This window comes from Gallinula chloropus, assembly GCF_964237585.1.
Source record: "Gallinula chloropus genome assembly, chromosome: 16".
NCBI classification, from domain to species: domain Eukaryota; kingdom Metazoa; phylum Chordata; class Aves; order Gruiformes; family Rallidae; genus Gallinula; species Gallinula chloropus.
In genome coordinates, this window is record NC_140101.1 from 8,867,227 (window position 1) to 8,889,411 (window position 22,185).

Consider the following 22,185-nt stretch of genomic DNA (forward strand, 5'->3'; position numbering starts at 1 on the left):
GTAGGCTGGGTTTTAGCTTTTTAAAGCCCATCTTTCCAGGTTTGCAGATTTGAGGTGTGAAAACAATGGGGTTTCAAGGCTGTGGTTTCACCTGGGCTGACACCCCTCCAGAGCCCTTGCCCTGCATGGGTCTCATCCCTGAGCCCCTCCAGAGATGCTCTGTGGGTGCCGGCCAGTGCCCCTTGCAGTGGAGACCATGACCAGGGCACCTGTCCCCTTGGCTTTTGCTGCAGGGGAAAGGTTGCTTTCAGGGGATGTGGATTCAGATACCATCATAGGCTTTTTCCTCTGCGTTTTGCCTCAGTTTCTCTGCTGTCTGGGAGCTTACTGTGCTAGAAAACTGCTATTTTCCTGCCCCACTGAGCGTGTGCAATGGTTGCTTGGGCTGCATGCTCCCAGCCCGCTGCAGGAGAGCTGTGTATGACCTAGCACCAGCAGAGCTGTTCCCTCCCTGCACCTTTCTAATCTGCAAGGTGAAGGTTGGGAAATACTGCTCTATGGAGGATGCCACTGCACATGGAATGGAAGAAAACAAATACAGGCAAAAAGCCCTGTTGCACAGCTGCAGGTTGGACTATGGTACAAGCAAGCTTCAGCCACTGTTCGTTTGCATATCTAGGGAATTTTGTGGCAAAATAATTGATTGGTTTTACTTGAATGCTGTTGCCTTACAAATGATCAAAGGAACCTCTTGAACTCTGGCGATGCATCAGCTACCTCCTTTGCCTTGGAGAGGTAGGGGACCACACTGTACCAAAACAGTGTGTTGATGCTCTGCCAAAAGGCTCCTGTGCAGGGATCAAAGGGTTGCCCTGTGACGAGGAGGACAAGCTGGTGGAAGTCTGTGTGATGCCCACAATAGGGGAGCGTGTACTCCTAATTTATGGAGTCTCCCCTCAGTAGCAGCTTGGGAGAGCCTGTCTTGAGAAAGGATTTTGAATGGAAAGTGAAGATGACTATATGAATACTCATGTTTATGAAGTGCCTCCTAAAAATATATGTATATATGAAGCATGCAGAATAAAAGCAGAAAGCCAACACTGCAGAGCACCAGGGAATCAAGCGCTACGTGCTGGTTTTTCCCCCTCACCATCCTGGTGAAAGCAGTTCAGTCTCGTCTCTGCCTTTCATGCCCTCTGCGTCAGCAGGTGCTGGCAGGAGGCTGCAGGCTGTGCCATGGCAGCCTTGGGCGCATTGTGCAATGGCTGCTCTTGCTAAAACACAGGGAGTGTTGCAGGACTGGAGAGCTTCATGAGGGGAGAAGCTGCTGTGAGTCGGGAAGCGAGACACACCACAGGTGAATGAACCGGCTAAAATGGCTGTGTTCCACAGCAGGAAAGCCTGGAGCTGTCACAGCTTGAAACTAGCGTGGGCCATGCCCAAGGTGTGCAGTGTTTTCTCTGCCAGGGCTGCAGGAATCTGCTTCAAGGGAGAAAATAGTGCATGTTGAGATCCTGTCGGCAAGTGCGGGGCTCCCTTGCGGGTGGGTGCAGGGTTGGCCCCTGCCCGCAGCAGCTCCGTGAGCGCAGCGCAGCCAGCTCGCTCAGGAGTGGGAAATGCTCCACGCATGCAGCTCGCTCTTATTCTGCAGTCATTTTTTTTCCTTCAGTGTTTTTCCAACTCATGTCTTGCTGCCAGAGTCCATATTAATAATGCATGACTTTTTTTTTATGGTGCTTCCTTCCCAGCATCCCTTTCAGCTGCTGAGTCAGAGAAGATTGTTATAGCAGCAGCCTCTGAAGCAGTGAAATGCCCCTGCAATGCTCAACTGCTGTCATTTATCAACCTGGCTCCTCTGCGGGCAGCCCTTTCCCTTGCCTGGCTCTGGGTGAGGATACAAACGCTGAAGGGCTGACTGACGCCTGCTATGCCAGCGGTGGCTGGCAGGACCTGCTCCACTGAGCCTTCCTGGCTAGTATTTGATTAAAGCAGATACCACCTCTGCTGGCTGCTTTTTTGGGTTTTGAAATCCTCCATCTGCCTGAGACTCTGCTTTAGGATTGTGGACCTTTTTTTTCTTCTTTTTTTTTTTCCTTTCTTCCTACTAATTCTTAAATCAATTTTTTTCCATCCTTCTTGTACTCCCTCTGAGATCTGTGCCTGGGCTTTTTAAGGTAATTGAGATGACAGAAGCCACGTAATGCATTAACATGGTTAAATTAACTCCAAATCCTTCCAGTGGCTGTTGAAACATGCCTGGCTGCTGCAGGAAGCCTCAGACCTGCTAATGCTCCACAGAGGGGGGTTTTGCAGGACTCCTGTCTCTTGGTTTGGATCAGCCCCTGGGGTGTCACTTCCTTGCGGAGCTGGTCCCTAGTGCTGGGTCCAAAACGTGGAGAGAAATGGGGAGCAAGAGCACTTTTCAGGGAATTTGTCTCCATAAATGTGCTGTAATCTCAGAGCAGATCTGTCCTGTCCCACATTCTGGTGTGGTCTTCTGTTTGGGGGGAAGAGGCTGCAGGGGGAATTGCTAGTAGGGAGAAGGATCACCATTGTCCATCTGGGACACAGCATCCTCGCAGTCTTCCCCCACTCAGTGTTCTGCCTTGGTGTGTGTTGAGAGACTCAACCTAAGAATTCATACAGTTATGCTGAGCCAAGCAGCAGAGGCACAGAGCTTGCTTGGGGAAGGAGGGTTTCTTTTGCCAACTGCATTTGTTCTGCTGTGTCTCTGTTTGGGATGGTACCAGAAGATGTGCACCTGTTCTGGCATCTGCACTAAGAGGTACAGGGGCATCCAGAAAGGCAGCCTGGGACTGGGGAGGGAAGTGGTGCTGCCTTTCCCTCTCGTAGCTGGAGAGAGCTAACTGAAGCAGCCAGACGGGGATGCCACCCTTGGGAGATGGCTGTGCATGTAAGGATGGCCCTGGCTGCACACCTCTACCTTGCCCAGAGCCAGGCTCTTGCCTCTGCAGCAGTAGGAATAGTTGCCCTGGTCATGGCATACTTCCTGCCTGGCACCCAGGACTTCCTGCTAAGGCTCTGCAAATGCCATGCCACTGATTCATTCCTCCCAAGGAAGGGGGAGCTCAACCAATATGGTGTGAAGTTCCCCCAAAGCTGCAGCACTTCTTCCTTCTGTGCTGCAGCCTGGCTCCCTTGGGGCTAGTGACTTCTTTTGCTGTGGATTATTTCTTTTTTTTCTTAGTGCTTTGCTGGCTATTAGGTGCCCAGTGCCCTGGCTGCCAGGCGAGTCTGGGGGCACCGTCCCTGTGCCCTCCAGCAGGGAAGGGTCAAGCTCTTTCCGTGGGTGCCTTGCCTGTTGCGGGGGAAAGCTTTTCAAAAGGATCCTGTGATCTTCTGTGCTGTGAATCTGGGTGGCAGGTGGTGTGCTTGCTTGCTGAGAGTGGTGTCTGCCCCAGTGCTTCTGCCTGTTTGGGATGTGTTCCAGGGACACCTTCACGCTGCAGGTAGCCCTGCTTGTGTGGCAGTGACATGCAACGCCACCCACAACGAGTGAGATGAGCGACTTGCTTCTTGGCTAACGAGATTTAGGTGGATTATGCTATGTATTTAACCAAGGGCTAAGCTCATTGCCTTATTTGAAATGGATCAAAGCCCTTGAAAATACCAGCCTGGAGACCAGCTATTGAGTGAGCATATTACTCAGTCGTGTTTCTCTGAGGCAAGGCTTGCTTTCGAAGAAGCTACGAAGTTCAGCAGGCAGCAGCAACCAAATGCAAAACCAGATGGGAGAAGTTTGAAGCGATGAGGTGGTAGGAGCACATGAACGCTGTTAGTCATTCATTACCCTGGAGGATTTGGGGAAAAGGCTTCCTTTTCCAGCTTTCAGTTTGCAACTGTGTTTCCAAATTAATTATTACAAATCTCCACGCTAGCAGGTATGGGAGGCACTCTGGTATTTGGCAGTCAGGTTTTCATCTTCAAGAAAAGCACCTGTGACTTGTGTGTGAGCTTGTGTGGCTCCACAGCAGGGACCAGATTTCTCCAGCGTGTTTACCCCTGCTGCAGTGGCCATAAGCAACGTTGGAACTCATGAGGGTCTGGTCTCCCCTTGTCCTGGTCCCTGTACCAGCACTGCCCTGGGACCCTGCAGAACCATCTGTGGAGGAACTCGTGTTGGTCACAGAGGAATGAAGCAGGTCATGCTCCTTGCTGCTTGTAGCGTAGAGGTGCTGGCTCCTTGCTCTGGCCTTCGCTGTGCTGGAGGCACGCTGTGCAGCGGAAGCCCACGTCTTACAGCAAGAGCCGCTCTCCCCATTTCCTGGGGTAGTGAGGTGCCAGCCTCAGGGCTCCCACACAGCTTGGCACGGCCGGGCACTGCCCTGCCCGCAGCTCGCCTCGGTGCACGGCGAGGAGATGCCTGGCCTGCTGCCTGCCCCGTGGCCTGGCCACAGAAGCTGTACGTGGGACAAGAGGCACCGGGCGGCAGGCGAGGGGGCAGACCTTCTGCACAGGGTTTGTTTCTGTGTGGGTGCCGAGGTGGGCAGAAGGAAATACTGCTGTGAGCAGATACTGGGGCAAGTTGAAAGTTACTTCCCGATTAAGAGCTGTTGTGCTTGCCAGGGTCTGCCTGGAGTAGGGTGAGGGCGTCCAAGGTGCACGGCTGCTGTCTTGCAGATTGGGGTTTTTGCTGGAAGGTGTGTTGGTGCTTGGGGGTCCCTGTCCCCGTGTCTGCAGGCAGTGTGCTTTGAGCACACCCTGTGCTGCCTCACCTGTGTTCTGTAAGCTGTCCCAGCTTAGCCCAGCAATTGCTTGAAAACATGCTGGCTATTTGGATCGCCTTCCTCTTTCTTAAAAAGAGAAGTTTATTCCAGTAACCACTTTTTGTCTTGTTGCTGTTCACCAGAAGAAGGAAGGGTTAGGTCATGGCTCTCCCACCTTGTCCGAAGTGCTGTTGGCACTACGTCCAGAACAGAAAATACCTCAACCAAATGGTTTGTCTGAAGGAGTCTCTGCTGGAGGACAGTCCAGTGGCTTCGGCCTTTGGTGAGCCAAGCTGTGTGGTTCTCATACAGCAGCAGGTGCCGGTGCTCCCTGCTCCTTCCCCTTAGCCTAAAAGCAGTGCTGGGGTTTGCAAAATTATCTTCCCTCTGATTCTCAGACCTCTTTTGTGGGGTTGGTTTTTTTTTTCCTCGCTGTGTGCTGCAGTGGAAATAACCCCAATATAAATACAAAGAAATTTGACCACGTCCCCTATGTGAGCCACAGGCATAGGCCTCCCTTGCCCTGGCTGCAGTCTTTCCTGGATGTGGCCTGAGCCCTTGTGTGGGAGGCAGGTGCAGAGTGTTCCCCTGTTTAATTTGTTGCTAATCAAACATGCAAATGAGGCTTTCCCTCAGCTTCCCTCCAGCTTGGGCCCACTGTGCACCCTCCTGCCCTAACTTGAACTTGTAATTGCAAGCAAGGAGTGGTCAAACACCCTTTTGTGCTTCTGAGCCCTCATCAGGCTTGCTAGCTTGCAGTTGTCCCGCCAGCACTGGCTTTATGGTGTCTTGGGTCGTATCAAATGTTCTGATGGTTTTTAGGGTGTAGCAGTGGGGTGTCATCTGGTACCTGTCTGGGTTAAGTAGCTCCAGGGTGGCTTGTTCTGTGCATCAGGTAAGGAAGGGCCACAGGGCAAGAGCAGGTGGAGGGAGCTGTGCTGGGGGCGCTGCCTGGTTTCGGGGTGCTCTAGGTTAACCCTGTGTTCACCTAACTGAAAAAATGCCGGTCTACTTAGTAATTGTCTTGTTTGCTGCTGCACTGCAGAAAGCTGATAGCAAAACAGGGGTGCTGACACCAACCCTTTCCCCTTGCACTGCTGTTCCCTGCCCTGCCTCGGGCTGCAGCGAGATGTCCTGGGGCTGTGCTGAGGATACAAGGGATTCCTGGTTGTGGCTGGGTATGTGCTCACCCATTAGAAATTAATTCCCCTCCTTGTTGGCTAAGTGCAGCCCCAGTATCCCAAGGGTTGGTGCAGCAGGCAGGCTGGGACAACGTAGCCGAGGTGGGCAGGGGGAGGAAACATGTCCCGTGTGGGACTGGGAAGAGCTGCTCCACCCTGGTCTCCCGTTCCCAGCATGACTGTATTTTCCATGGTAGCCAAATGTCTGACTCTTGTTTGCAGAGCTTGACTTCTGGGCGCAGGCAGGCTGGAATTGATTCAGGTTTTGTTGTTTTTTTTCTTCCCCACCTCCCCACCCCCCCCTGCCCTGCTGCTCATTCCGATGAGCTGGTGTTCACATGTCTCAGAAAACACAGAAATTTCAGTTGCTGTTGTGTGTGAGGAGCCTAAAGGTGTTTCTTCTGGGGAGTGGGGTGTTTGCTGTTTTCTGATGTGCCCCTGTGTGTGCTCATCCCTCCACAGGGCTGTGAGGGGAAATGATGCAAAAGAACTTTGGCTTGGAAGTCTCCAAGCAGTTGCAGAGCCACAATGCGGATGAGGGCTGGTGACTTGGTGCAGGAGAAGGCAGTGATGGCTTCCTCCTGTCCACAGCAGGACAGGCGGGCACCATGTGTCCTGTGCTGCTGGGAGGCTGTTTAGTGCCCAGTGCTCCATCCGAAAGCCTGCTCAAGGGCAAGCTCTACTGCTGGACTTGCACTGGTTTTTTCCCCTGTTTGTATAAAAACCCGGTGGGGTGGGAGTCTGGGGGCCACAAGCTTCCCATCCCTCACAGTCGGAGGTTGCCCTGTGCTGGATCCTGAACCCTGGTTGCAGCTCGGGGCTGTGGAGACTCTTATCCCTTGCTGAGCTCGCTTACTTAATAGCTTTGTTTCTTCTTATCTAGGATTAATATGTAACTTAATGGCAGTGTGTTAGGCACAATTCTGTGATTGTGGTAAAGGGCAGTGCGAATCTGGTTTCTGATGCCAGGGCACTTTATCACCCCTTTTCCTGTGATAAGGTTTAGGGTTTTCCTATGCCTGGTGCCAGGGCAGTAGTGCTTAGTAAATGTTTGCCATAGCTGGGTGGGAGGGTCAAGGCAGCAGAAGAGGGTGATTCTGGGGGAAGCTATGGGACATGGCATTTCCTGCCCCACCACCTCCCTGAGAGGGGTCTGGCCTGTGCCAAGCCGCAAGGTCTGGTCCCCAGGTGCATGGCAGGTCTGCAGAGCAGGCTGATGGACAGGAGGGGGTTTATGTTTTCCCATGTTCAGAGCATCCCAAAGAGACTCTCATGCCATTGGCTTTTCTGCTGATGCCCAGGAAGGTGTTGTCACACAGGCTAAGAAGTGATGTGTAGTCTTAGTTAAGTGCTAAATAAGTTCATAGATAGAGGGTGAGTTATTTCCAGTAAAATCATACTCTGATAATGGAATTGGTTAATTTATTTACAGCAGCTGTACCAGCTTGCTTGTCAGAAGGAAGAAAACCATAAAAAAAAAAAAAGTTAGGTATTCCAAGGCTACATAGCTCACAGCAAAGCTAATAAATGTCTTAGGACATCAGAATTCATACAAAGTTCCATAGGTAATGGCCTGTATGCTGGAACTTCAAAGTTGCGTCCTCTTTCTGATAGCTATTTTAGGTCCTATAAAAGCACAGCAGCTGTACTGACTGTTTGCTGTGCAGTCTTTAATTATTTGCAAACAAGAACAACTTTGTAGTCGTGCTGCAGAGGCCAAGCTGTTGTGAGTCTTAGTGGCACTGTATGGTGAAAGTACCCTTGGCAGGGAGCTCCCAGCTGCTGCCTTTTAAAATCTGGGACAACAGTAATCCCATGTGATTGAAGAATTTCAGCTTGGAGAGTTTTTTGGGAGTTGAAAGGGCTAATGTGCTCTCCAGCCGACGAGCTGGGCTGATCAGTGGTGTGGAGGTGGGGCTGTGGCAGCGCTCCTTCCCTGGCTGCTGGAAAGGCTGGTTTCTCCCTACCTGGCAACGGGTAGGAAAGAAATGGCAACAGGGACAGTCTTGGAATATCGATGCCGTGGGATCTCTCCTTAGCTGTAGTCTCCACAGTGCACACACCACGTGTGCTGCAAAGCCCAGTCTCAGCTCTCGAAGCAGAAGCAGCTGCAAGATTCCTTGTTTTCCATCAGGCACAATGCTGCAGCGAGGAGTCAGGATGCCCAGCGTCAGGTCAGACAGGAGCCCGCAGCTTCTGATGGTGGGCATGGCCCTGCTGATAGGAGTGGTGATCATGGTGCGTGGGGGTCTGCTGGTGTAAGTGCCTCAGCCCAGGCTGAGGGCTGGTCTCTGCAGCCTGCCTCACACCTCCTGCAGCGGGGTGGCTCGTGTCCCTACCAGCGTGGTGTGCCCCAACCAGGCTGAAGGCATGAAGCAGCCAGCGGTTTGGCATAGGCCATCCTGCTGCAAGGGCGAATATCTCTGCCTTGAGTTTTGTCATTCCCATGGTCAGAAGCAGGTCCCCTGGGATGTTTTGGGGGGTTTTGGAGAAAGGGAATATGTAAGCAAGAGCTGGACCATGATTTAGCCATAAATGGCAATGGAAGATGTGTTGTGGGTCTTCCTGAATTGAGCAAAGGAGGAATGCCATCCTGGATGCTGTGCCTGCATTTAAATATCACAACTGGGAGATGAGGAGTTGTCCCAAGCAGCCCACATCCTTCCCTGCCCTCCTGCTTCTGGGGCAGCACTGGGGAGTATTTGTCTGCTTTTCTTCTCCCTTGCTTTGTTTGGGGATTTTGGGATTTTTTGGGGGGTTGGTGTTTTGGGTTTGTGGAAGTTTTTTTGGTGTTTTTTGTTGGGTTTTTTTGATAACTGAAGCTCTTCCTCTGTTTCCTCATCTCAATCCTATGTGAGCATCGAGCTCGGGCATCAGGATTCCTGCAGCTTCAAGATGGTGTCCAGGACACAGGAATTTCCACCACTTTGTCTCCTAACGAACCTAAGGAACAAATGCTGAACTGTAAATGTTTGCTGTCAGTAGCCAGCAGCAGCCTGCCAGCGCTGCCAGCCTGAGAGGTTAGCAACCATTTCACTCCGCCTGCTGAAGAGCTTTTTATTGCACATTTAACTGTCCGGTGCCCAGCGAGTGCTGTGCTTTTATGCTCTGTGTGCAAAGAAATCTGCTGGCAGCTGATGCTCTTTTTCTCCTTGGAAGCGTTTCTGCTGACCCTGGCAAAGCAAGACAAGATTGCAGGGGGGGGGTGTGTGGGGGGCAGGCTGGCTGTCGATGGGGAGAGCTGCCTGTCACTGCAAAGAGGGAAGGATGGAAGATAAACAGGAGATGCAGTCATGTGCAATTGCATCTCCTGAACTGCAATTAAAGTAGGAGAGTCCAAATCTCACTAGAAAGGGTAATATTTAACTTGGGCAAATGCTTGTTATGTTCTATGCTCCAGCCTGCCCATGTTGCTACGCCCTTCCTGGCAAAGTGGAATTGCAGCAGAGCCTGGGAGCTGAGCCTTAGGATTTGCAAAACCTTGTGTGATCCTATGGCCATCCTTGGTGTCACTGAGCTGGCACACAGGCAAACTGTGTCCTCTGGCTTCTGCACCCGTAGCATCAGCTGCACAGAACTGGTACTGTGTGTGCTGGTGCTGGCCTGCTCGCTGCCCTGGTGGGTCTGACTGCACCTGGGTGGTGGGGGGCTCGATCCCACTGCCAGCCCTGCCAGTGTGTAGAGCTCCTCCTGAGGGTGCTTTGGTGCTGCAAGTGCTCTACAAATTCGCCTTCTGAGTTCTCCCATGTATGCAGGGCATGTGCTGCTCCTTTTACTGGGGATCCTAAAATTGGTGCAGTGCTCTTCAAAGTGAGTTGCACAAACACTTCAGCTCAGCCAGCTGTGGCATTGCAACTGGAAATTGCCATATTAAATGTGTACATTAAAAATGTAGGGACTCTTAGAACAATGCAAATTTTCTTTCCCCTTGCTGAGGACTCCCCAGTGTAATTTTTCTCTCAGTTCAGATGCAAATTCCCTGTATTCAGGTTTTGGTCAGGTATTGCTGCAGTCTTCCATTAAATGCACTAAACCAAATAGGAACCTCTTATTTAATTGTTCTGGCACTCTGTGCTTTTGGAGAATATGGTGCAACTGGAAGGCTAATAGAAACAGAGGTCTTACAGTATATTAGTGAAGGGATGCTGCCAGATTTCCTAGTTAAGTTGTTGACAAGTTGAGACTATCCTTTCTGCCTCTCTGTTTCTTGGAGGCTTCCTTCGATTGAACCCCTTTGTATTGCTAATGCTAGTGGAGCTGAATTGATGCTGGAGATCCACTGGGAAACCTTAACAAAAGGCTTCAGGTATATGTGACTCTGCTGTTTTTGCTGTGTCTGGACCCTGCAAGAGGGATCTGCAGCAGACACGACCTGCTGGCCTGGCAGGGTGCTGGGGGCAACCTGAGCACCCATCCCTGCTGCCTGTGGAACCTTCACCTCTTCCACAGTCTCTATTGCATCTCCCATGGGTAGGCATCCTGCAGGCTCTGCTGAGTGCTTCCTACCTGCTCCGTAAGTCTGGCAAAGTGGTTTGTTCAGTGGCAGTTTCCATGGTTGTAAGTTGATTTATGTTATATTGGTTGAGATGCGTGCTGCTGGGGCAGGGGCTCGTGGTGGCTGCCCTTGCCAGGATGGGGTCCAGCTGCCCCAGAGTCCTGGCTGCTCACAGAAAGCTGCATGTTTCAGTGGGACCATGATGAACTCACAAACAGCTGCTCTGCGCTGCTGCAGCGCTGGTGAACTAATGAACTGGGAAAAAATGCTGAATGTGACAGAAAGCCCTAAATCTCAAAGCAGAGGAAGACCTGCTCCTTCCTCAGGAAAGTCTGGCCACTGTGCTGAGCAGTGATACTGCTGCGGGTGTGCAGGGCTGCCGTGAACTGCCTGGCTCCTCTTCCTGACCCCAGCCCTGGCAGCTGCCTCTCCCAGCATGGGGCTTGGGCTACCATGCGATCCCCTCTGCCAGGGATGCTTGAGGAAGGTCCTTTCCACAGGGGGTGGAAGCGTGTTGGGGTCAGGAGCAAGATGTGTCAGGCCCGTCCTCTTCCTGTGTCAGTCGCTGGTGCGGATCCACTCAGCCCTCTTCTGAATCAACTCCCGAGCTGCAAATTACCCTGCTGCCTCTTCTAGTACATATCATTACAGTGAAATTAATTTTCCATGAGAGAGTCAGCTGTTTCTTGATTAGAAGTGCTCCAAAAATACCAGCAGAGAAATGATTACAGGAAACCTTCAGTGCTCATTTGTATAATTGGACTTTACCTCCCTGGCCAAAGTTGTTGCATCTAATCCTGTCTTGGATGGAGCGCTTGTCTTCCCTGTTGCTTGTGAGCAGGGAGGTTGGGGTGCAGGATCCCAGGGGCTGCCCAGGGTGCAGCAGGACCTGCAGCTGCTCCAGCTGGTGGCAAGCTGTAGGTCTGGTATTGTGGTTTCCACATTTTTAAATCCCAGTGGGGTAAACTTGTGTTTTAATGAACCAACAAGTACAATCTTAAGGCAGTCATTTGGGCAAATGGAATCTTAAATTGTGCTAATTTTCTTTGAGGGTCTGCTGAAAATTTGTAGTAAAGGGGGCATCTCTCCTGCCTCTGCCCCCGACAGCAGCTAAAAACCCTCTGCTGTCTTTGTCTTGCTGTTCCCTGGTTGGAGCTGGGCTGTTATCACTGAGCATATGTGGCCTGTAGTGCTGTGTACTCAAATGGAATAAAGGCAGAAGGCCAATGTAATTTTCAAGATCATACTATGCGATTAGATTAGCAGTATCTCGCAACATGAGAATTGCTTTCTGGCTGAACCCTGGTTCAGGCGGAGCACATCCTGAGCATCCTGGCAGCGAGCAGCTGTGAGGATGCTCAGCATCTCCTTCCTCTGTTCCCGTGGTGCTGGGAAATGCTGCCTCTCGGGTACAGGAGCCCTGGGTTCTGTGGGTCAGCCAGGTCAGGCTTAATAAATTTAAATTTTTAAACTGAAAAAAAATAAATTTCCTCATCAAAAGTGAAGTAAACAGAGGAGTTAGGTTTGAGTTAGTAACAGAAATTCCCAAATGTTGGCCCAGACCCATCCCTGTCCACAGCAGCCCTGTGGAGGTAATTTAAGCACTGTGTGGGTATGGGGAGTGAAATTTTTTCAATAACATGTTTTAAATCTGATGTTTCTGACCTGAACATGTTCTGTATTAAGCGTGGGGTTTCTAAAGCTGGTGTGATGTTGGTGGGTGATTTTAGGGGGCAGGAGAAGGGGCTCTCATCTCAGCGCTGGGGTCAGCGTGGTTGTAGGGGGTTCTTGATGTTGGTTGTGTGGCATGTTGATGGCAGCGTTCGTCAGTGGCCAGGTATCTCCTTGATTATCTGAGTAAAGGGGTTAACATGTGGAAAGACAAGCGCTGTCCTGAACAAAGCGGGTGTTGTTTGTGCTGGCACTCCCCTGGGACATGGCAGCGTGGCAGCCAGTTGAGGATTCCCACTGCTGGGCCTGTCATGTGGCTGCTCGAGGCCCAGCTCCGTCTGCCGCGGAGGGAGCGGGAACAAACGCTGCTTTCACTGCGCCCAGCAAACCTCCCTCTTCCTTAAATTGAGCAGGGATTAGATGCTGATTTGTGTGTCTCCTGCTATTGCACGCTTCACCAAACTTGGTTCTGCTTTATCCAGCGAGTAGTAGAAGGCATAATGAAGTAGGAAGCGAAAGCAGAGTTACTCATTCAGCTTTAGCGAGTCGTGCCTTGCCACTGACTCGAATTCTGTGCAAGCTGAAAGTGCAAACTTGCTGCTCCCCCCAGCCTTGGCCTGGAGCCTGGCCTGATCCTGATAAATGTCTTGCCTCCCATGGTTTCATCTACCCTTTGTGCAAAGAGGAGAGGAGTTGTGCCCCAGCTCTCGAACAGCCTTTTGGAAGGGGAACTGGGCAGTCTCTAACCCTCTGTTGCTATGGCCAAGGTGAGGCTGTGTGGTGCTACTCCCCCTTACGAGTCTCAGCTCTGCTGTGCTTGCTTGGCTTTGGACGGTGCTGCTCCTGTCACTGGAAGCATTGGGTTGTGCCTGGTTCTGGTAGAGTCTTGCAGCACTTCTGGCTGGAGCTTGGGACGGGTGCGGATACTGGGGTAAGAGAAATTATAAATGCGTCCTTAGGAGCCACGTGTCCCAAGCATCGACCTTTAGTATGTCACCTTTGCAGCCGAGGCAGAACTCTGATATGGACTGGTGAGCTGAAGAAGGTGTCCAACTTTCACATCCTGTGCTTACCTGGGAGACCTGCCCTCTGCCTGGCCTAGACCCCATGGCTGTGCCAGCCTGCCTACATTGCTCGCTTATTTACCACTCAACCCAAAATAGCACATTTTCGATAACTCCCTGCCTCAGGGACTCCCGTTTCTGTAAGTCCTGGTTGGCAGCTGCCCAGCGAAGCTGGGGCTGGACTGCTAGTGCTGGGAGGTGCTGTGGTTTCATGCTGAGCTCTGAGCAGAACATGAGTCTGTGTGAGAGCATATGAAGGTTTTAGGGCTGAGTGTGAGGCTTTGCATGGGTAATTTCAGCCACAATTCTTTCTGGCCTGTGGTGCAATATCAAAATGCCAGGTTCTCTTTGAGCCTTATACCCCGGAGGTCTGCTAGAGTGAGTTCCACATCTTTGTGAGCAGGAGCAGCCCTCGCTGCCTCTTGCTATTGTTGGAACATCTTGCTGAGAAACTGCACCAAAGCACACATTTATTCTGTAGCCATCACTAGCCATCCTGGTGGCACTCTGGGTTGTGGAGCTGGCCCCAAAGAGGCGGGTGAGCAAAAGAAGTTTGAGTGCAGCTTTGGCTGAGGCTGTTCCTGTGGGTTGGTGGGGTAACTGCTTAAGGAGTCTTTGCTAGCTCCACCATCAAGGGTACAGGTATGGATGGAATGGATGCTGAAAATCGCATTTTAAGTCATTTAGTTGACAGGCACTTAATACAGCTGATCCCCTTCTTGCTGAGGGTTGAAAACTTGTGCAGTGATTGCCTGCAGTTGAGAGACACCGGCAGCACTCAGCCATGGTGTGGGGCTCTGGGCGTGGTGCAGGGCCCATCTCTTCGGTGCCCTTTCAAATATTTACTTAGCTGCGTGAAAACAAAATCTAGTTGGGACTGGGAAATGCATCTGGGCAGCCTTTCTGGAGGCTGACTCAGTGGGTGTAAAAGGGGATCGCAGGGCAAGGAGACGAGGGCTGTGTGTCCCAGTGGGCAGTGCTTGAGGGCCCCTCGTGCTCTGCTAGCAGCACCACAGCATGCCATATCCAGTCTGAGCTGCTGGTGGCTCCAGCAGTGACTGTACCTTCCTGGCACTGGCAGCTGCCAGTTCCAGGCTATTACAGCTTGCAGTGTGCCTGCTGTAGAAAATGACCTGTCTGTTAAGGATGTTTCCAGGTGACATTTCATCATTACTGCCCTCCTCTGTATAGGGTCTCTGGTCTCTGTTTCCTTGGCCTGGTGCCCCCTTCATCCCTCCCAGAGTCAACAGTTTTGATCTGTTTTTTTAATAACTAGTAGAGAATTGGCCTTCTAGGTATTCCCTCCTTCCTGTTTTCAAATCAGGACTCTGCCCCTTCACACAGAGACACAGGCAATCACATACACACCCCTTCATTCTTAAGCCTAAAAGCTTCACTGCCGGAGGGGTATGGCTGGCACTGCCATGCTGGTGCAGGGTGCAGGTGGCTGTCCTGCTGTCCCTGCGGGTGCTGCTGGTGACATGGGGCTGTGCTCTTGCTACTTGCTAGTCCCTGACAGAGCCAGGTGTCAGCTTAAACTGAAACCTAAGCAGGCTCAGCCTGAGTGGTGCCAGGGCGCGGGGTCATTGGGAGAGTGGAAAGAAACTTGGCTGGGGGCTGGCCCCAGAGACCCAGGGGGGCTGCAAGATGCTCCCTGCTCTGGGATGTATGGATTGCTGGTGAGCTCAGAGCCTGGCAGTGGGATGATTTTTGTGGTGCCCACTGAGGTATACCTGCCAAGCAAGCAGCCCTTGTTGCTGCAGTTTAGCCTTGAATGCCCTTCCCTAGGTGTGCAATTTAGCTTCCTGTTTCAGTGATATTTCCTAACTGAACCTCCCTACCTAGGCAGTAAAAGGTATTGCTGTTACACTCCAATGTTCCATTACAGTCTGCATTGCCAGGTCTAGCTGGGTACATTCCTCTTATTAACCAGCTGGGTTTCCAAACATGCCTTATGCCTCTGCTTCCTGACTCTGTGCCCTTCCCAGCTCCTGTCAGGCAACCAAGGCACGTGCAACACAGGGATCTCCTGGGGAGCTGAATCCAACCAGAAGGCTGGGAATGGTTCCAAAAGACTCTTTTATTTCTTCCTTACATATGCTTATGCTCATGGAAATATTTTTTTTCTTCTCCCTTGCAGTGAACACCTACCTCTTCATGATGCAAGCCCAAGGCATCATCATTCGTGAAAACATGAGAACAATAGGAGCTCAGGTGTACGAGCAGGTGGTCCGTAGTGCCTATGCCAAGAGGAACAGCAGTGTGAATGACTCAGGTATTTCTTTAATAATTGTCATTTTGATCCATTTCCATTGGAAATCAACTTGACCTGAACCATCCTCGCTTGAAGAAATTAATGCATGCTGGTAAATGCTTGGTGGGAACTTTGATTAATTGGCTGTTTCTTCTATATCTTTTATATATATGTATATATAAAAAAATAAGTTCTATATTACAAAAAATATATACTGCATATAGAATTACTCTGTGTGTATATAGATATTGTTTTTAATATATATACACACAGGTGTGTAGATATATATAAAAATTTCAAATGTTTCTAACTTGTGTAAGGGGTTAAAGTCTTGAAAGGCTTCAAATGATGAAATGTTAAGCCAAAAACCTCTTTGCTTTCCAGGCGTTTAACTTGTTAGCTTCAACCAGTCTGTGGGTAAACACTTTCAAATTCAGTGCAAGGATCTGGTTGCGTATTTAAAAGCTAACTTGTCAGGCACATGTGTGCACAGAGCCCTGGCTCTGTGCACGTGGAGGAGCCTGTGCTTACAAGCTTCACTCTTCCCATGCAAGGGTGAACTGAAGTGGCTTGGCTGGAGATCTGCCACAAATAATACACTGAGCTTTGGGCAGAATGCAGGGAGTGGAGTCGTGGGCTCCTGCTCCCAGCCTGTTCATCATCCGTAGCATAAAGCTGATAACAGGGTTACAAGCTCTGGTGTAAATACGGTACAGCGAAGCATAAATGCACGTAGCTGTGTGTAAGCCAGGGTGAGGTGTTGCCTTTGGGCTGGTGTGACACTGAGCATGTACCTTCTCTGCGCACACGTCACACTGTGCCTCACGCTGCCGCAGTTGGCACTGGGCCGTGGTGGTGCCAGGCAGCTTGGCTCCTGCGTTGCAGGGGTTTATCAGCAGAGACTGGCAGAGTTTTGCAAAGCAAGATTATTTCATTACTGATAAAAAATACCAGCTGCGTCCTTGCTGGCCAGCCCGCTGAGGAGTGGCTGCCAGTTCAGCTGTACTCTCACTGGAGATGGGCATGGGAGAGGAATTACCAACTTGCACAAGAGATTGACACTCCAGGTCACCTCCTCTCCCTGCTGGAGCTGGCTAGGCTATTTTTAAGGCTGGAAACATCAAGTAAAGCAGACACAGGGTGAGGAAGTAGTTGATCCCCTGAGGGGAGGAGGGTTAGGTGCTCCACTGCTGCAGCTTGTGGTGATGAGAGCCTCCATCCTGTGCGGTCCTGGGCTCCAGGCTCTCCGAAAATCCACTGTGTCCTGCTGCAGACAGGGATATGGTTACCATGTTAGCATCAGTGATATTGGTACTGCTGTTGAAATAACTGCCTTTGCTTGGGCCTTGTATCCATCCTAGCTCTGCAGGTGTGGAATGGTACCCCTCCTGCGCCAAGAGCTCTGGCCATGAGGGGGCTTTTAACATAAAGAAGCGGTAGGCAGTGTCCTTGGGCAGCCTTCCCTGGCATGCAGGTCAGAGCAGATGCACGATGGATGGCGGTGACATCTGGAAGGCATGTGTTGCTGTGGCCACAAGGATTATAGTAACTCCAGGATGAGTATCTTCCTTTCCTCCTTGCCTGTTCTTGGGTGCCTCAGTAGGATCTGGGTGGGTGGCACTGCCTGGTTAGTGCATCCTCCCTGTGCCGCTGTGGGCAGTGCAGCAGTGTGATGACTGGAAGAGCAAATCTGCCTGGTATGGTTGCAGGGAGGGACCCAGTGAAGGCTTTGACCCTCCTTGTTGTGACTCAGAGCTGCTTGGAATAGCTCCTGGGCTGTCATGTCCCCATCCTACCTTGCAAGCTGTAGTGGGTATGGCCGTGCATGGTAAGGTAATTGGAGAGGATGAGACCACTTTGTCTTCTAATGTCTGGGGGCTACATGTGATGGGACTGGGTGGCTCAGTCCTAAACAGTTGCTTTCTAGAACCTCTGTGGGGTGTAAGGTTGGTGCTGTGGCCCTAGGTACTGTGAGACCAGAAAGTGAAGAGGCAGCATCCTATTGTAGCAGCTTAGGCTTTACTGCAGACAGAAGACCTTCTTGAGTTCCAAAAATAAAGGTCGTACTTGGCTAAAGATACCTTATGCAAAGCTGGTCACTTTATTGTAGAAAGCAGAAGTTCATGGTTATGTAAAATGGTCCTTAAAACATCTACAGCCATAACAGGTTGATGGGGTTTTGCCCAGGAGGTAAAAGGGTGCAGGGAAATGGGGGTACTGGAGAAATGTGGTGGGTGTGCTGGGCACAGCTGTGTCTGCTAGAGCATGAGGGCTCCTCTGCTCTACTTTATGCAAACTGGAGGAAAGGCTGTGTGTAATGTGATAGTTCTTACTAATCCTCTGAGGAGGGTGCAAGGCAGGATCTCCCTGAGCAGTCTGCTGCAGTGACAGCCCTTGCTGGCGCTGGGACCTGTCTGGGGACTTCCCCTTCTGAATTCATTAGAAAAGGACCCAGTGGAGGAGCACATCCCCTCCTGCCCTGCTGTGCTCCTTTAGGGACAAGGTGCTACATAGACTTTCCTTCCAAGTGCCGTGCCCTCCTTTGCATTGAGCTGTTTGTGGTACCTAAAAGTGACACTCCAAATTCTTCCTTTGGCCAGAAAAGTGAAGGTTTCTTTGGTGTGACATTGCCTAAGGGGCTTCTGCAGCCACCTGACCCAGGATGGGAATGAGCTCCCAGCTGGGTTGCAAGTCTAGAGCTCATGTCACATGGGGACATTCACATGCCATCATGCCACTGGGGACATCTTCAGCGACGGGTGGCTTTGCAGTCTGCTCACAGTAGCATGGGAAGGTGGCTGGAAATAGCAAAGACTGGCAGCTCAAGTGTAAACTCTTTTTTTTTCTTCTTCTGTTCCCCAGATTATCCTTTTGATCTGAACCACAATGACACCTTTCTGCAACCCACAACATTTCTTCCTGAAGACTTCACCTATTTCCCCAACCACACCTGTCCTGAGAGGCTCCCTTCTATGAGTGAGTAGATCCTGGTGGCCCTGTGCCCCTCTCCTGCTCCCTGTACCTTTAGAGGGCACTTTATGGCATTCCCTGCTTCACTGGCATTGCACCTCTCCCTGCCAGGCACCTGGGGATGAATGGGAGTGCTGTTTGGAGCCTGGCCCCTCCTGGGAAATTGTTGTTTACCCACTCACACAAATTAATCCCTGCTACGTCGAAGGCACGTCTTCATGCTGAAGCAGGAGCCCATCGCTTGGCAAACGCAAACAAAAGAGGGATTGTGTGCTGGGAGCCAGTGAAAAGGCTCAGCCAGCCCTTTTCCAGGGACAGTGATGGCAGGGTGGCTTCCTTGTCCCTTGGCAGTGCTGCTGGTTCCAGCCTCGAGCTGTGCTGGGTACAGCTGGGTAGGGGCTGGTGTGGGAGACAGGCTGGACACCCCCCACAAGCACACACAAGGTGCAGGGGTTTGTGTGTGCTCAAAAGTGATGTGGAGGAGTGAAGGGGTGCCCAGGCCACAGCAGGTCTGTGTATCCAACAGTGACCATCAAGGCTGAACAGAGCCCAGCTGCCAAGGAGACATTATGAGTTGACAGCAGCATCTCCTAATCATTTTTGTGGGTGCCTGAGGAAAAGAAGAGGCTGCCTGTGTTTAGTGCTGGTGACAGTGGGCAGGGATGCAGCAGAGTGCTGCCCCAAGCAGGCACCGAGCTGCCCCAAGACCGCTGCAGTTCCTGACCTCTGCTTCTCCCTGCTGCCTTCACAGAGGGCCCCATTGATGTAAATATGAGCGAGATCACAATGGAGGATATCCACCAGTTCTTCTCAAAAGACCCTTCCATCAGGCTGGGAGGCCACTGGAAGCCGAGCGACTGCTTGCCTCGATGGAAGGTAGCTGGGGAGCCCTGTGTCCTTGCTGAGCATGGAGGTTCCTGGGTGGGTGGTGAAAAGGCATGAATGGGAACATCTCCAACGCACTACAGCTCCAGAGTAGTGGATATCAGCATCTCTGAAGTGTGGGGCTGCAGTGCCTGGGTGGGGAAACGCTGATCTCAAGGGCTGCCCTGAGTCAGTTCTGAGTTTCTACATGGACTGCTAAGGCATCAGGCAGGGAGCTCTCCCACCTGCTCCTGTGCTGCCTGTGGAGCCTCCTGCTCCTCCCACCGCCCTGTCTGGGGTAGAATGTGACCCAGAGAGGCAAGGTGGCACTGCTGGTGGCTCCTATCCCCAGGAGGAGGTGGCTTAGGGCAGCAGCAGTAACAGGGCACAGCCCTGCTCCTGCTGTCTCCAGCACTGGCCAGAGGGTGGGGGGCTGCAGATGTCCCTCACAATATTATGTTGAATTTCCCTAAAGCAACAATGCCCCAAAAACTGAATAGGAAAGCCGTGATGTGGGGGTAGAGAGGCTGCTCCAGCCCTACACGGGAGAGCCAGGACACCCCGTTCCTGCTGTTCCCCATCTTGTAGCACCAGCCAGTCCTGCTCTCCAGCCAAAGGGTGGATCAGTGGCAGAAGCCGCTGGTTCAGTACAGTAAGAGCTGTGTCCTCTCCCCATCAGGTGGCGATCCTGATCCCATTCCGCAATCGATACGAGCATCTTCCTGTCCTCTTCAGACACCTTATTCCCATGCTGCAGCGGCAACGTTTACAGTTCGCCTTTTACGTTGTAGAACAAGTGAGTGAGCCCTGGGGTGGTCGGGGTGGCAGCTGTGGGGGCACCAACGTGCTGTGCTAGAACTGCACCTGCAGGAGCTTCAGACAAAGCTGCAAGCATGTCTGTGCTGTGTGCTCTGTGCTGTGTCCCTGCCAGGGCACATTCAAAGGCTTGGGGTTCACATTGCAACGTTTAAGTGCTGCCATACTGCTTAGAAGTGGCACAGCTGAGAGGTGTGCCCTAAAATGTCTGGGTTTAACTAAAAAAAAAAAAAAGTAAATTAGAAATTCAAGGTGTGGTGATTTGACTTTCTTGTGTGTTTGTTTCAAATAATGCTGCCTTAGGTTTGTCTGTCTCTGTCATAGTTGCAAGAAGCATCCCCAGCCACAGGAATGGCCTGACCATTTCTTGTCTGGGAAGTTTGGGAAGATGTTCATGACTGTAAAACACAAGACTTGTCATTTGATATGTAAATGAACATGTCACTTAAGCTATCTGGCTTCATCTGGCCAGTAAATATACCTCCATATTTAGCTCTGTCTTTAAAAGATTGATCCAAATTGTGGGGGATTTTTAAAGTGTCTGAATAATAAGACTTTAGCATCTTTATTTTTGCCCCTGCACAGGAAATTGAGTAAAGTCTTGCTTGATCTCCACTAGTCTGTCTCTTCCAAAACATCATTTCCTTTTCTGCAGCTGATTTAGGAGCAGGTTGACCTCTGCAGTTTTCTAAACAAGTCTGAGAATGCCCATGCAGAGCGTGAAGTGTGTGGGGCTCCTCTTGAAAAGGACCTTTCTCTCTCCTAGGCTGGTAACCAACCCTTTAACCGTGCCATGCTCTTCAATGTTGGCTTTCGGGAAGCAATGAAGGACTTGGACTGGGACTGTCTCATCTTTCACGATGTGGACCACATACCAGAAAATGACCGTAACTACTATGGGTGTGGACAGATGCCGAGGCATTTTGCAGCCAAGCTGGATAAGTACATGTATCTGTAAGCACTGTTCTTCTTCCCCCACTAATAGCTAAGGAACCAGTGTGAGATGTTAGGGCTTTTTAAAAGGCAGGAGATGAATCTCAGTTTGCTTCTCAGGCTTGGTGTGAAGTGAACATGGGAGGGGAATAGATGAAAGCTTCCTTGTAGCTCAGGCTTCCCCCATTGCTGGCAGGAGAGCTGCAGCGCTGACAGGCTCTGCCCTAATCTCTTCTCTCCCACTTAGGCTCCCTTACAATGAGTTCTTTGGTGGGGTGAGTGGCCTGACTGTTGAGCAGTTTCGGAAGATCAACGGTTTCCCTAATGCCTTCTGGGGCTGGGGTGGTGAAGATGACGACCTCTGGAACAGGTATGGGCTTGGCTGAGCAGGGGTCCCTGAACTCTGCTGCTGAGGGTGGTGGGGGGAGCCGAGCTCTGCAACGCTCTGGGGGGAAGCATCATCACCCCAGCAGTGGGTGCTGGGCTTGCTGTGCCCGCTTCAGCCAGGCTGGGCAAGAGCCAGCCTGACTGCTGTGTCTTGGTGGGAACAAGGCCTCTCCAGCCTGTGCAGGGGGTAGGTTGGAAGCAAACAGAAGCCCTGGTTGGAAAACTACTGCCTGTGTGTGCAGTGTCCCGTGCTGCTGCGGTCAGACTGATCCTGGCTGAGCTGAAGCCTTGAGGTGCTGAGTGCTGTGTGACTTGCCCAGAGCAGAGGCCAGCACGGGGAGGTTTGCATAGCTTTTCTGCTGGGTGGGGAGGCAAAGCTGCTCTCAGAGCCCCAGGCTCACCAATTCTATAGCCCTGGTTGTGCTGGCAGTGCAGCAAATGCAAGGATCAATTTTTATTGGTTTATTTCTTTGTTTTATTTCTCACTCTCCTCACACAGGGTGCAGTATGCAGGCTACTCAGTGACTCGACCAGAAGGAGACACAGGGAAATACAAATCAATTCCCCACCATCATCGAGGAGAAGTGCAGTTCCTAGGAAGGCAAGTATTTTTTTTTAAATTATTTTTATTAACTACCCCACAAAGTGTCTGTTTGAGGGCAGTAACAGCTTTACTGCAGGAGGTAAAAGACAGAACACTACCTAGATTCTTCAAATATGTTTTATATCCCACATCCCTGAAATGAGGGGTTCTTGTTTTGTGGCATAGCTGCTGGGATGCCATCTCAAAGAGAGGGTTTTCAGCACAGCAGGCTGAAGACTTGTCCTTTATCTTGGGGGTGATGTTCCTAAAGCGATGACTAATGCCAAATGTCAGAGAATC

The 22,185-nt window shown here is 51.2% G+C and overlaps 1 protein-coding gene across 1 annotated transcript in view; it reads left to right on the plus strand.

Moving 5' to 3' along the window:
- Positions 1-22,185, plus strand: part of B4GALT5 (beta-1,4-galactosyltransferase 5) — a gene marked incomplete at both ends in the record, with an annotated part of 31,664 nt that overhangs the window by 7,288 nt on the left and 2,191 nt on the right. Inside the window, 7 exons of the mRNA XM_084271772.1 lie at positions 15,219-15,353; positions 18,195-18,308; positions 19,054-19,178; positions 19,846-19,962; positions 20,749-20,936; positions 21,163-21,285; positions 21,802-21,903. Coding sequence (XP_084127898.1) covers positions 15,219-15,353; positions 18,195-18,308; positions 19,054-19,178; positions 19,846-19,962; positions 20,749-20,936; positions 21,163-21,285; positions 21,802-21,903 — 904 coding nt within the window. The remainder of the gene's footprint in view (positions 1-15,218; positions 15,354-18,194; positions 18,309-19,053; positions 19,179-19,845; positions 19,963-20,748; positions 20,937-21,162; positions 21,286-21,801; positions 21,904-22,185) is intronic.